Source organism: Cicer arietinum, chromosome 5 (genome assembly GCF_000331145.2).
Source record: "Cicer arietinum cultivar CDC Frontier isolate Library 1 chromosome 5, Cicar.CDCFrontier_v2.0, whole genome shotgun sequence".
NCBI lineage: Eukaryota > Viridiplantae > Streptophyta > Magnoliopsida > Fabales > Fabaceae > Cicer > Cicer arietinum.
In genome coordinates, this window is record NC_021164.2 from 66,190,488 (window position 1) to 66,202,667 (window position 12,180).

General features: G+C 32.4%; 1 protein-coding gene across 1 annotated transcript in view; it reads right to left on the reverse strand.

Moving 5' to 3' along the window:
* Nucleotides 1-2,798: 2,798 nt before the first annotated feature.
* The window catches only part of LOC101491259 (uncharacterized), a 10,132-nt gene continuing 750 nt past the window's right edge, over nucleotides 2,799-12,180 (reverse strand). Inside the window, exons 2-16 of the mRNA XM_073368840.1 lie at nucleotides 11,583-11,673; nucleotides 11,194-11,213; nucleotides 10,999-11,078; nucleotides 10,204-10,362; nucleotides 8,775-8,988; nucleotides 8,094-8,180; nucleotides 7,853-7,992; nucleotides 7,237-7,317; nucleotides 7,053-7,117; nucleotides 6,651-6,823; nucleotides 5,483-5,613; nucleotides 5,286-5,373; nucleotides 4,057-4,270; nucleotides 3,832-3,935; nucleotides 2,799-3,661 (exon numbers count right to left, since the gene is read on the reverse strand). Of these exons, the coding sequence (XP_073224941.1) occupies nucleotides 3,200-3,661; nucleotides 3,832-3,935; nucleotides 4,057-4,270; nucleotides 5,286-5,373; nucleotides 5,483-5,613; nucleotides 6,651-6,823; nucleotides 7,053-7,117; nucleotides 7,237-7,317; nucleotides 7,853-7,992; nucleotides 8,094-8,180; nucleotides 8,775-8,988; nucleotides 10,204-10,362; nucleotides 10,999-11,078; nucleotides 11,194-11,213; nucleotides 11,583-11,673 (2,109 nt within the window). The 3' untranslated portion in view covers nucleotides 2,799-3,199. The remainder of the gene's footprint in view (nucleotides 3,662-3,831; nucleotides 3,936-4,056; nucleotides 4,271-5,285; nucleotides 5,374-5,482; nucleotides 5,614-6,650; nucleotides 6,824-7,052; nucleotides 7,118-7,236; nucleotides 7,318-7,852; nucleotides 7,993-8,093; nucleotides 8,181-8,774; nucleotides 8,989-10,203; nucleotides 10,363-10,998; nucleotides 11,079-11,193; nucleotides 11,214-11,582; nucleotides 11,674-12,180) is intronic.

A 12,180-nucleotide genomic window follows, 5' to 3' on the forward strand; every position in this document is an offset into this window, starting at 1 on the left:
TATATATATATATATATATATAACAAAAACAGTTGCAATCATTTAAGAGCAAATGTTAAATAATTAAATATAGACATATTGATTTGAAAGTTGTATTCAATTTTTTTAAAAATAAAAAAATAATAATGACTTTTTTATTTAATTATTTCAAAATAAGTAATCTAAAAACATATATTAGTAAGACCCTTTAAAATATTAATGAGTGTTTTTAGTATATTGTTTAACAAGCCTAAAAAATTAATTTTTATAAGATTTTTTTTATTAAATAGGTAAGTGGTTAAATTCACATACTTTAAGTATTGAAGAAGTGAGAAATCTCAAGTTCGAACCTAAAATCCTACATATGAGAAGTGAGAAATCTCAAATTCGAACTTAAAATCTTACATATCAATATTTTTGTAGTTATCAACTGAGTTATACAAACATGACGAGAAATTGTATTTTTATTACTTTGAGAAGAAATATACTTAAATTGTGTGAATAATACACTTGTTAAGCTGACTCATAACTTATACTCTGTCTATTTTAAGTGTCTCTCTTGTAATATTTTTATGTCTCAAATTATTTATCTCTTTAGCATACTACGACAAGATTTATCAATTTTTTTTTTCATAGAAAAAAAATCTATTAACTTCTTTTCATAAATAAAAAAGAAAGATTTATTAATTTTTTCTACTAATATACCTTTATGACTCTTGTTAATACAATTTATCATTACATTTCAACCTTATTAATTTGTTTTAGCATGACCCTTTAATTTAATATAATTTATTAAGTAGAAATTATCAAATATTTCAGAGAGATAGTTCATAGTCCACTCTTTTCTGTAGACACTTATATTTTTTACTCATAATAAGTGTTTATATTCGACATTGTGTTTATTAAGGGAAACACTCATCACTCTAGATGCCTTAAAGACATTGTTGAAGAATTTTAAATAAACTAATTTTTATTGAAAAAGATAAGTATTTTAGTTTCCAAAACATTGAATACACAATTTTTTATTCATTAAACATTTTTTTTTACTTTTAAGGCAACTCATATGTATCATTCAAAATTTTGAATAAATTTTTTGAAATATATTTAGAATACTACAAGAAACTTTTACACATAAATTTAAAATTTCTATTTAATGTATTCCTTATTAATAAATATATTTAAAAAAAAAATATATTTATAATATTCTAAATACAGCATAAATATATTCAATTTTATAATTGTAATATATTTCGGTGTAAAAATTATTTCTATTGAAAGTGTATATAGTAGTATATACATATTTTTTTATTATAAAAACTTGTTCCTATCGAGGTAAAAGAAAAACTTCAAACATAAAGGCAGAAGTACAACGATATTATCATGTAACAAAAACGCTAGTACTAAATTTTCATTGGTTTGTTTGCCTGTCACTTTCAATTACAATTGCGTCAAAGATTAGCTCTTAATTTTATCAACAAAAAAAAAATAGCTCTTAAAAAACAAAATCGAAAAGATGAATTAAATTGAACGCAGTCATGACACAAGAATCTCGTTCTAATATTATACAATTATAATTATTAATACATTTCCCTTATCTACACGGGTATAATACTACCAAAATAAATTATATTAAATTAAATTAAAAGCAGCAATAATAGAAAAACATGAACCTTCGTGGTCGTCGACCTTTGTATTATACTATTAGTAGTATTATAATTATTAGTATACGCATTATTTCAAGACATTGTATATTTGAGCACATTGTATCTTTGACCAATGAATATGAATATAAATAACATTCCACACGAGCATGCTATTATCCAAGCGAAAAAGTTATCAATAATGAATGACATAAAGTGGTGCGAACTAGAAGCAACAATAGGAGGCTGCAAAGATCATCCAAATGATAAACAACTACCAGGTGTTTGCTCTTCTTGTTTAAGAGACAAACTTTCACAACTTTATATAAAGAATCCTCCTATTGATCCTCTCTACTATTGTTCTCCTTTTTCTCCTGCTTCTCCTCAATCCACTGATAAAGCCTCAATAACTCATGGGTCTTCATCTCATCCTAGATGCTTTCACCGGAATGCTTCACATGCGAATGCTTCCACTTCTTGCATGATAAACTTTAATTATGCTTTGAACTTGAAGAAAAGCAATTCGCTTGCCTTTGCTTCCAGGATCCGGAACAGGGAGAGGGATGTTGGTGGTTGCAGGGGAAGAAAGAAAGATGGCTTTTGGTCCAAGGTACTCAAACTGAAGAGAAAGGATACAGAGGTATCTGTCATTAGTTCAAGAACTTGAAGGTGGATATGATCGGGTAACATGTTACATATACAGCTGTATCATAATTTGGGTGACGTTTTGTTTACGATCGTATCAGAAATTTCACTTTTTCTTTAGATTTCAATCATAGATGTTATTGTTATTATTTGCAAAGTTAATTTTGCATTCTTTCGGTCCGCCATGTATGCCACTCTATCTTGTCTCTTACATAAGAAAATTTTGATATCTAACATAAAAAAAAGTCACAAGATTCAAAATATGTTTTTTGTTTGAATGTTTTTCATATTCTTTTACTTTTACTATAATTGTAATTAATATTCATATTAGTAAGTGTGAAAGTATTTAGTCAAAGTTATTTTAGTAAACACATTAAATAAAAAGTGAAACTTGATGATTTTTGTTTTTTCTTCTTATATTTAGTATTAGAGGGAGTATTTTGCAATGAACTTTAAGCAGACATGCTATTACATATAGGGACTGCTCAAATATTTTATTTTCATTCTTTTTATCTAATGTTATAAAAAACTTAATAAGGAGTAAATGGGCATCCCACAATTCGAATGCAATCTGATTAAAGTAATTATGACTGAAATGAAATTATGAATCCAAGCCAGGCAAAAACATCAATTACCCTGTCTACCCGTACAATTTTTTAAGTATTGTTTCTAAATTCTAAGGATCAGCTAGCTTTTGTATGACATTGATTTGTAATTTGTAACGTATACGAGGTTCTCTATAATAGCCTATCTTTTCATGTTTAGGCTGCAATGGGAGATTAAGTATTGCTTTTCTAAGCAGAGCATTTAAAATGTCCCCATCACTGTACATTATAACATGGACCTGCATTGTTAATCCAATAACACTTTACACCTATAAGTTCTTGCCATATGATGAATATCACCTAAAAGGACTACAAGTATCGGTCTTGATCTTAGTCCTCGTCATTGTAAGTAACTTGGTCCAACGATGGCCGTTTGAGTCTTTGAAATATCTCATCAAGTGACTCTGACGAGGACACACGGGTGACCGTATTTTCCTGTATTTGCCTAATGGGTAAAAACTTTTTGGCCCCTATATTGGACTTGAAACTCTGAAAGCCTGTCTTCATTGTTTGCCATGTTGAAGCCAAACCAGAAGACGGCACTCCAGCTGAATTTCTAGAATTAGTATTGCCTTCATCAAGCACAGAATAAGAAGTGCCTATGTTTTTATCTTCTGCCTTCAATTTAGATAATGACCCACCCTGCCCTCTAATTGCAGCATACTTGTTGCTGATGGCTTCTCTGCTCGAGCCATATCTGATTGTCTCTTCGTCCAAAGTTTTCGATAGACCTCTGTTCGCTTCTTCAGTAATTAAATCAGAAGTTTTCTTCATTTCAACACCATTCCTCTCCTGAAGAAATACAAGGTATAGGATGAGTAAACTATAATACCAAAAGAAAGTAGTAGTTCCAAATGCCATACATTACAGCTAAAGAATCCCTTAGGTTAAATGGGATATGATACATGAACGAAAACAATGAAGACAATATTGCTCCACTTTTTGAAGGTATGTCTACATACCATACGACTGTGGCCCGATTCAATATCAATACCATTGAAGTTCCTTGCAAGTGGAACAACTTGCTCTTCCCCGATTTTGCGTCCTTGTTCAAGCCAAGACCGCTCTGCAAAACAAAACCAATGAATCATAAGTATTACAAAGTCAGCATTCAATAATTCACATAAGATTTGTCATTTGCCACTTGAACTAAAGTTTTAACAAAAAGGGAAATTTTCATTTGATACCTTTTTGTAAAATAATTATTCCAGATGGATCGAAACCATCCATATCATCAGCCTCAGTTTTGAAAATATATCTCTTCCAGCTCCCCAAAAAATCAAATACTTTGTCAAAAAAGTTGCTTGCAACCAAAAGAGTGTATGTAACCATAATAAGTGGATAAATTTTGTTAAACTTATCCCCAAATAAAGGGACGGCGTTGTCAATGTTCCCCATTCGCTGAAAACATAGATAAATTGAGCACATGATTAAAAAAATGAAGGAAAGGAGCAAATACGATTTGGGGCAAAAGTTCAGTTAATTTAGCAGTTGCTAGCTAAGTCAAGCACAAATGTGAAACGTTATCATGAAAAAAATATAGAAAGGAAATGTAAAACTAAATCATAATCAACAAAACCACACACATATTAATATTAAAAAACTAAGAAAAATGTTATATTAGCTAAAACAAAAATAGAAAGAAGGAAATAAATTTTAGTTGATAAACTAAGAAATAGTTGAGTGCATTATGTCTCTATCTTACAATGCATGATGCACCAAACCAATATAACTATGAAATGGCAATTTCTAGAATGACAAAAACAACCAAAGCCTTTCTCCTCTAAATGAGGCCGACTAAATTGTTGAAACGGCGTCATTATATCCTATTATATGAATCAAGTCCAATGATAGACCATTTTAAATCTGAATCCCTCTTAATGGTTTGGATTATTAGGAAGTGTTGGGACCCAATATGAGAAGGTGGGCCCAACTAGGCAATTAGTTAATCAGTGGCTCAAGTCCATTAGGTGGGAGTGATGTTAGGAAATTATAGGAACTGGGAGGGAAAGAAGGTGGCACGGCAGAGAGGAATAGGGGGAGTTAGTTATAAGGGATAGTGGAGAGAGAAGGAGGTTACCATTAATCAGCTTTCAGTTAGAACCTTAGAGGTTTGGCCGTTTGGGCAGAGGAAGAATTATATCTTCTCTGAGGAGCTTTGCTCTAGGATTACAGTGGTATTATCTTCTGTAATAGTTCTCTTTTTACATTAATAATGCAATTTTATTTTTCTCTTCAATTTAAGTTCCTATCAGAAAGTATTGTGATGTTTATGCCAAAAAGATAAACAAGAAAAGAAATATCACAGCAGACAGCAACACATGGAATCACATACAGTGTCCACAGTTTTGTTGGATTAGACAAGAAAAGTAATATTTTAAAGGGAATTGACAGGTCAATGGATTCAGAAGAATACCTTTTCAAATATAGTTGTTCTATGAGGACCAAGTCGAATGAGATTGAGGAAGTTGTATGATATAGGGGGAGCATAACGGGCAACCATCCTGGGAACAGATAGGATATAAATATAACTGGTATTCATTTGACAGCACATGCAATTCAACAAACAAATACCGGCAGCAATATGAAATAAAAAAACAAATAAAAACATACGAGCATATCATAAGCAAGTTTACTGAGCTGGTCTGTCTGGGCGTCAGTGAGTAAAACATCAACATTCCAATTTTGAACAAAGAATAGTATGTGCAGATGCACATGTACATGAGTGGAACAAAAGCAAATGCCTGTACAAGAAATTGAAGGTCAGTGATTTGATACCATCTTACAAAGCTCAGAGAGTGAGCAGAAAAATACATCACAGTACATGATTCACATTGTTAAAAATAGATTGTTACATTTTACAATACATGGAAACTAAAATCTAAATTGGCATGAATGCATCTGTGATGCTAGAGCAGTTAAGCACAAACACTGACATAAGATTCAAAAAGAAGTTTGTCTTCATTTTAAATAAGTAGCAATGTAGAATCAAAAACATCTTATCTAAGCAAAGACACATTATTTAAGATTCCATTAGCATTTTTTTGCATTATGTACATCCCTAAGTAAAAAGGAACAAAAGCTTATTTTCATAAAAAAAATAGAGACAAAGGCTCCCCCATATTAGAAGAAAATCACATATGATGTTGACCAATACACTAACAAAGCCCATCTAAATCACAAAGAAGTTTATATGAGATAGGATAGACTTCAATTTTGTTTAAAAAGTTAAACATTAGATTAGATAATACCTTATAATATTTTGATATTGTGTCAGAATATCTTAGTTTATCTCCGAGGAACAGTTTCTCATATTAGAGTATCTTAGATCATGTCCTAAGATTAGTTTCTATATTACTTAGTTATTAATATGATTTGCTTCCTAATTTTCCTATTTATTTAGGATTGAAGGTCATGTATCCCTATATATAAGGGATAATGTTTAGTCTTTGGTATCAAGTTATCATCAATAATATAATATTCAAAGTTCTTATTATTTCTCTCCTTCCTTCATAAAAATCCAATAACTTCAACAATTTCACAATGAAATATTCACCCCAAAACTCTTTTAAAAGGTGAAAAGTATTTTACATATATATACAGCATCCTAATGTCCAACATAAGAAGAAGAAAAACTATCATTGGTCTACCTGCACAAGCATCTCCCGTGTTCCAACAGATTTTGTAAGAACGAAGAATAACATGTAATACATGCATACACACAAACATATAACATCTCAATGTTCACCATACGAAGAAATCTCTAAAAAAATCGGTCTACCTGCACAAGCAGCTCCTGTGTTCGAACGGATTTTATGAGAATGGAGAAAAGCGATAGATCAATGCTAGGCAGCAGAGTTGCCTCTGCTAAAAGAATTGCAACAGACATGATACCAAGTAAAACAGCCCAGCCTTTCTCAACTTGTTTCCTTAAAAAGCATTTCCAGAAAAATTCTGCAAAGAATCACCATTAATTCAGAACCACAATTTCGATGCCTCTAACCAAAATATTCCTTATTCAAAAAAGAAAGAAAAATGAGGAATTATCCTTGCATCTAACCAAAATATTCCTTATTCAAAAGAGCATTATAAACAATTAAAAAAAATAATCCATGCTGTTCCATAAGCAGCAAAGAAATATTCTGTGAAGTTAAACGTGTTCAATAATAGTTCTCATAGTTACCCAATGTATCAAATAAGGACCCCAACTTGCCAGTCCGATCAGGTCTGATGCTTGAATTATATTCCCTGAAATTATAGCATGAAAATTTGGGTAAGGTCAGGGTTCTAGAATTGCAATATATTATAGAGGATATTGAAGTATCATCCCAGACCAACAAAAACAGAAAACAAAATTAGGAGCAAACCATCCAGTTGAGTTGCGACGTTCATAATTCTTTATTGTATCTTCCAACTCAAGGGCTTCCAGTACATAAGTAATATACTCACTGCAAAAGTAACAATATCAAATAAAGTTTGACAAGGAAATCTAAGGTGCCTTTGTTGTAAAGATTTAACAGAAGTGAGCGCTGCAACAAATAATAAGGCTGCCACATATCATATCACCAAATATCATTAATTCAGTAAGAGGCAAGAAGTAATCTATTTCACCACTGGCAAGAAAGCTAAATTTTAAAAGGTGTATTTCATATTAATAGATGCTAGGAAGCAAATATTAAACTTTTCGTGATCCAAGTAAAACCAAAAGATTGAAATTCATGACCATGATTATTAATTAGACCAATTGCAAGATACAGAAGTACATAAAATGTAAAGAAACATAAATTTTTTTATTTTCACTAATCCAATGAATAAGCTGTAGGCATTATCAATGACATGCAAAACAAAAAATATATCACTATAGATCTAATAATGTTTTCCTCGTAAAAACATAACAACTGAATTTACCATAAGTCCGTAACTTCTGTAAAGGATTCAAGAACACTTAAGACCACTAAAAACCAAATTGATCACATGGCTTACCTTTTGTATCTGTAATACTCCTCTCGAGCATTCCGGAGATGACGCCTTAGTTTCGCCATTGACTTCTCATCTGTATCATAATCCATATCATTTTCCCCTAATTGTCCACCTTGTGGTTTGAAGGATGGATCTTCTCTAAACTGAAAATTTGAAAGTTATGTCTATACAAAGATAGCAATACAGATTCTGTATTTAAATCCTTAATCAAATGAGGTAAGCTCAAGTACTCAATAGTCAATACCATTTGAGCAAGCATATCGTCAATGACATCCATATAAGGTCTCAAAGGATCCCGCTTGGACATCTGCTTGGATGTTGCTTGGGCAACCTGTACAAATAAACAATCATTAAGCTCCATGAATTATGTGTGTCTGTATGTTGGGGAGCAGGCTTTAAGGTTACTTTAAAAACAGAGTTACTCAAAAGTGAGCAATTCTTATTTTGCATCATAACCATGCCGGCAGAAACAAACAAAGCATAATGCATTTGACATCTTTCGTATACCGAAAAGTTGATAAAAAATACAATATTTCATTGTTTTTGGACTGCCAACGATACACTTCATAAATTTCCAATGTATACAGAACTTGAAATGAAGTCAACTGGAGGAAGGCAACTAGGGAGGGTGGTTTTTTTTTTTTGTAAACTTTTAAATAAAAGTAAAACACAAATCATAAACAAGAAAAGGTGGTTCTATATTGCTTCAAGTGAAAGATTAACAAATATTCCAAACGGTAAATGTGCACTAGAAAAATAGCCGCAACTAAGCCTTGTCCCTGTTGATAGTTCAGTTACATAGACTAAATGATTAAGTTGGGCTCTATTAAAAACCAAAATTTTCTATAAATCAATTCACAGTAATGTCTAGTCAAGGGTGAAATTGCAAAATTTATTTTACATTCAACTTGGATGAACCACTTACAACAATAGCATTTGAAAGTTCTTGGTGAGCATCATCAAGTTTGACAGCCATCTGGGCAATTTTGTGGGAAAGAACTTTCTGACGAGTGGTCCAATCAGCATTTCTCCAAATGCTTTTAGGAATTTCACTTAAACCAAAGCCAAGAAGAAATGCACCAGTAACAAGTCCAAAAGTATTTGAGCAAGTCATGGCAAATCCCAAAAGACTCCCACTCCTGCTTACAAAAGTATCAACCAGCTAGAAGTCATTCCTAAATAAGTATGGCTCCATTTAAAACTGAAAAAATAAACACACAAGTACAAAGGAAAAAAGTCCTATTTCATGCTAACTTGTCAACCATGACAAAAAAGAACAAATAGTTGGGAAATGAGCAGATATCTATGTGTTTATGACTTGAAAAGCTGTATAAGCCACTGATTATTGAAGAGCCATGACTTACATATAAATCTAGACCTGTAATTTATTTATCCCATGAGCCTTATTCACACTTGATTGAGACACATGCGTATGGTAATGATTGAATTGATGCAAAGGAAAGGAATGACATAAATTGAAAGAAAATGTGATGGGTTCCATTTTTTGGATGGATTGTTTGAAACAGGATTGAATAGAATGGAACATGGTGAAGTGCATTTCATCCCGTTCAAATCAACACCTCAATTAGGCTTCCTCTCCAACATGAGGGAATTGGAGTGGAAACACTTTTCTCAATTCCACCACAAAAATATCCAAATAGTCCATTCCATTTAATTTCGTCTACCTCTTTATGTTCCATTTTGTTCTCTAATAGATATCTAAACCCAGTCAGAAGTTCCTGTGAGGAGGTTCAACACTTCTGGAACATCCTACAACTTCCCACCACCCTTCTCAGGTCTCCTAATGTAGATCCATAGACAGTTAGGCCCCACTCTAATGATGTGATCTCCCCTAGCCCTAGCATGGTCTAGTACCCATATAAACAACTATACTTCATTTCAAATGACGTCACACCTCTGTGTTAGCCTCACAGAGTAATGCACAGATGTCAAAACACTACATAAGTTAGATTGAAATGTGAAGTTGTGAATGCAAAGCTTTATCAGACAGATAACTATTTTACAGAAATCTCATTATTCACACACACAAAGGGAGGGAGAGTTTGATCTGCAAAGGCTCAAATATCAATACATCAGTCACTCATATCATAACAAAGTATGTAGTTACCGTCAAAACAAAGGATGTTTATATATAACAGTAAATAATAAAAAAGAGATCAGTTGTACGTGTGTCATTGACAAAACTATAGGAAGTTACAAAGTGAAAGCAACAATCTTGATGAGAGAGAGACAGAGAGTGACTATAAGAAGCAATAAATTAGAGCTAACATCATACTGAAACAAACTAAAATCAACAAAAATAAATAAATGAGGCTAGGAGGATGAGAACCAACCAGGTCCTGTGCATCATAATGAGAAGAATGATTCCGAAAAGGCCAATGGATCCCACAATTAGATAGAAGACCAAGTTAACATGTACACTAGTTTTCAATCTTTCTGATACAGTGAAATCCCCAGCATCTTCAAAACCCTGAATAAGGGGCACCACAGCCCTGCTTAGGATAAATAATTTAAATATGAGGAAATTGCATCTCTGATCCGTAAAAACTAATTAAATATTTCCTCGCAATGTCATGATTAAAATCAAACATATCAGAAGACAAGCATATAAAACACATTAGCAATACATTGCATACACAAAATCAACTAAATTTTGCAATTCTACATAGAAGCTATACCATGTGCTATACATTACTACTTCCAGTGTGTTTTGTTTTGTAGTAGAAAATGCTAACATGCATCTTATGTATAAGGAAGTTTAAATTAAAGATACAAAAAAAAAAAAAAACAATATATTCAAAATTTCAAATTTGTCGCTGATTTACATTAAAAATAGTTACTTCAGCTTGATGCCGTCACATCTTAGATGCATAACAAGGTGCACAGTCCACATATAAAAAAGTAAAAACAAGGACCCTGAGGAATTTAAGGCATTGAGTGAGCAAAGTAACTATTACATGATAAACCAAACTAGCTCTAAAAACTTTGGAGTTTGGATCATCAACCAACATGTGGAGCTCAGAATTGGCATGCCTTTCTAAATAAGCTATGTGGTTTGAAGAACACAGAACAGAAGGCTGTGAAAGTCATTGCAAACATATAATCACAGAAACTTCAAATTGGCATACCATGTCAGCAAAAATGTACTCCAATATGACCAGCTCCAAAAGAAAGAAATACCTCCATTCTCATTGTGAGAAGCTATCGTCTGAAAGTATCATAAAAGCACCACTAGTGAATAAATGAATGAAATAATGCACATACAGTTATTCAATTAACCACATTTTTTTAACCTTAAAACAATATAATGTTCGAAAATCTACCTTTCGAAGGAAAACATTGACTGAATAATAAAGAAGAGGCAATGCAGCATAAAAAAACTGATTTAATTGACACTGGCGTAACTACAATATAAAATGGCATAAAGCTGCCTGGTCCATAATAAGGAGGAAGGACTTTTTTTGGGTCAAATTTTGGAGATTTGACACTAATGCAAAGTGAATCATTCCGGTGTGAACTATAAATCCTTATCCTGGTTTCTAATTTAAAAACCAACTATTCAAACCAAGTGGTTAACAAACTTCAGCTACGGATGAATTGTTCGAGAAAATTCAAGTTTAAATTTTGACTGAAACATCCTTGGAAATGTTTGTTAAATGGCAGTCACGGCGGTGCCACCATGACGTGGCTGATTTTTGGAAAACTGACTTACACAATTTGTGAAGGAATGTCCGCCATGGCGGCGCCATAGGCCGCAATGGCGTGTTTATATGGCCGATTTTTGCCTTCCGCAATCGACAATACTGATCATTGGTCAGATATTAGTTACTTCTAAGTCAAACTTCGAATTGCTAGTGCTCTTTTCCCTTCGGAACCGAAAAATAAAGACAAGAAAAAGTTGTTCACAACTTCTCCATGTACAAGTCCATTTTGAAAGTTTAGGCTTCCTCTAAGATGAATAATTTTTATTAAGAAAAGTGTTAAGTGTTATAATCTATGTGTTGTCACTCGCCTCTGTATTACCAGCATCCCGATTACCTAAGGGCATACAAATCGTTCCTATTCCTAACTCTTCACAGAGTAATTCCCTTCATTTCTCAGTTGTAAAGCAAAAGAAGTAAAGGAAAAACTTGCCAAACCTAAGATTTATTTTTCAACTTTGTTTCTACACTAATCAAACATCCAATTCAACATTATTTTTCCGGCCAAACCTAAAATACTAAGTTAAATAAAAATCTACAGCAGTACAATTGAAAATTCTGAGAAAACAAAATCTGCAAAGGTGAAATGATGATAAACGGAATCGGAAG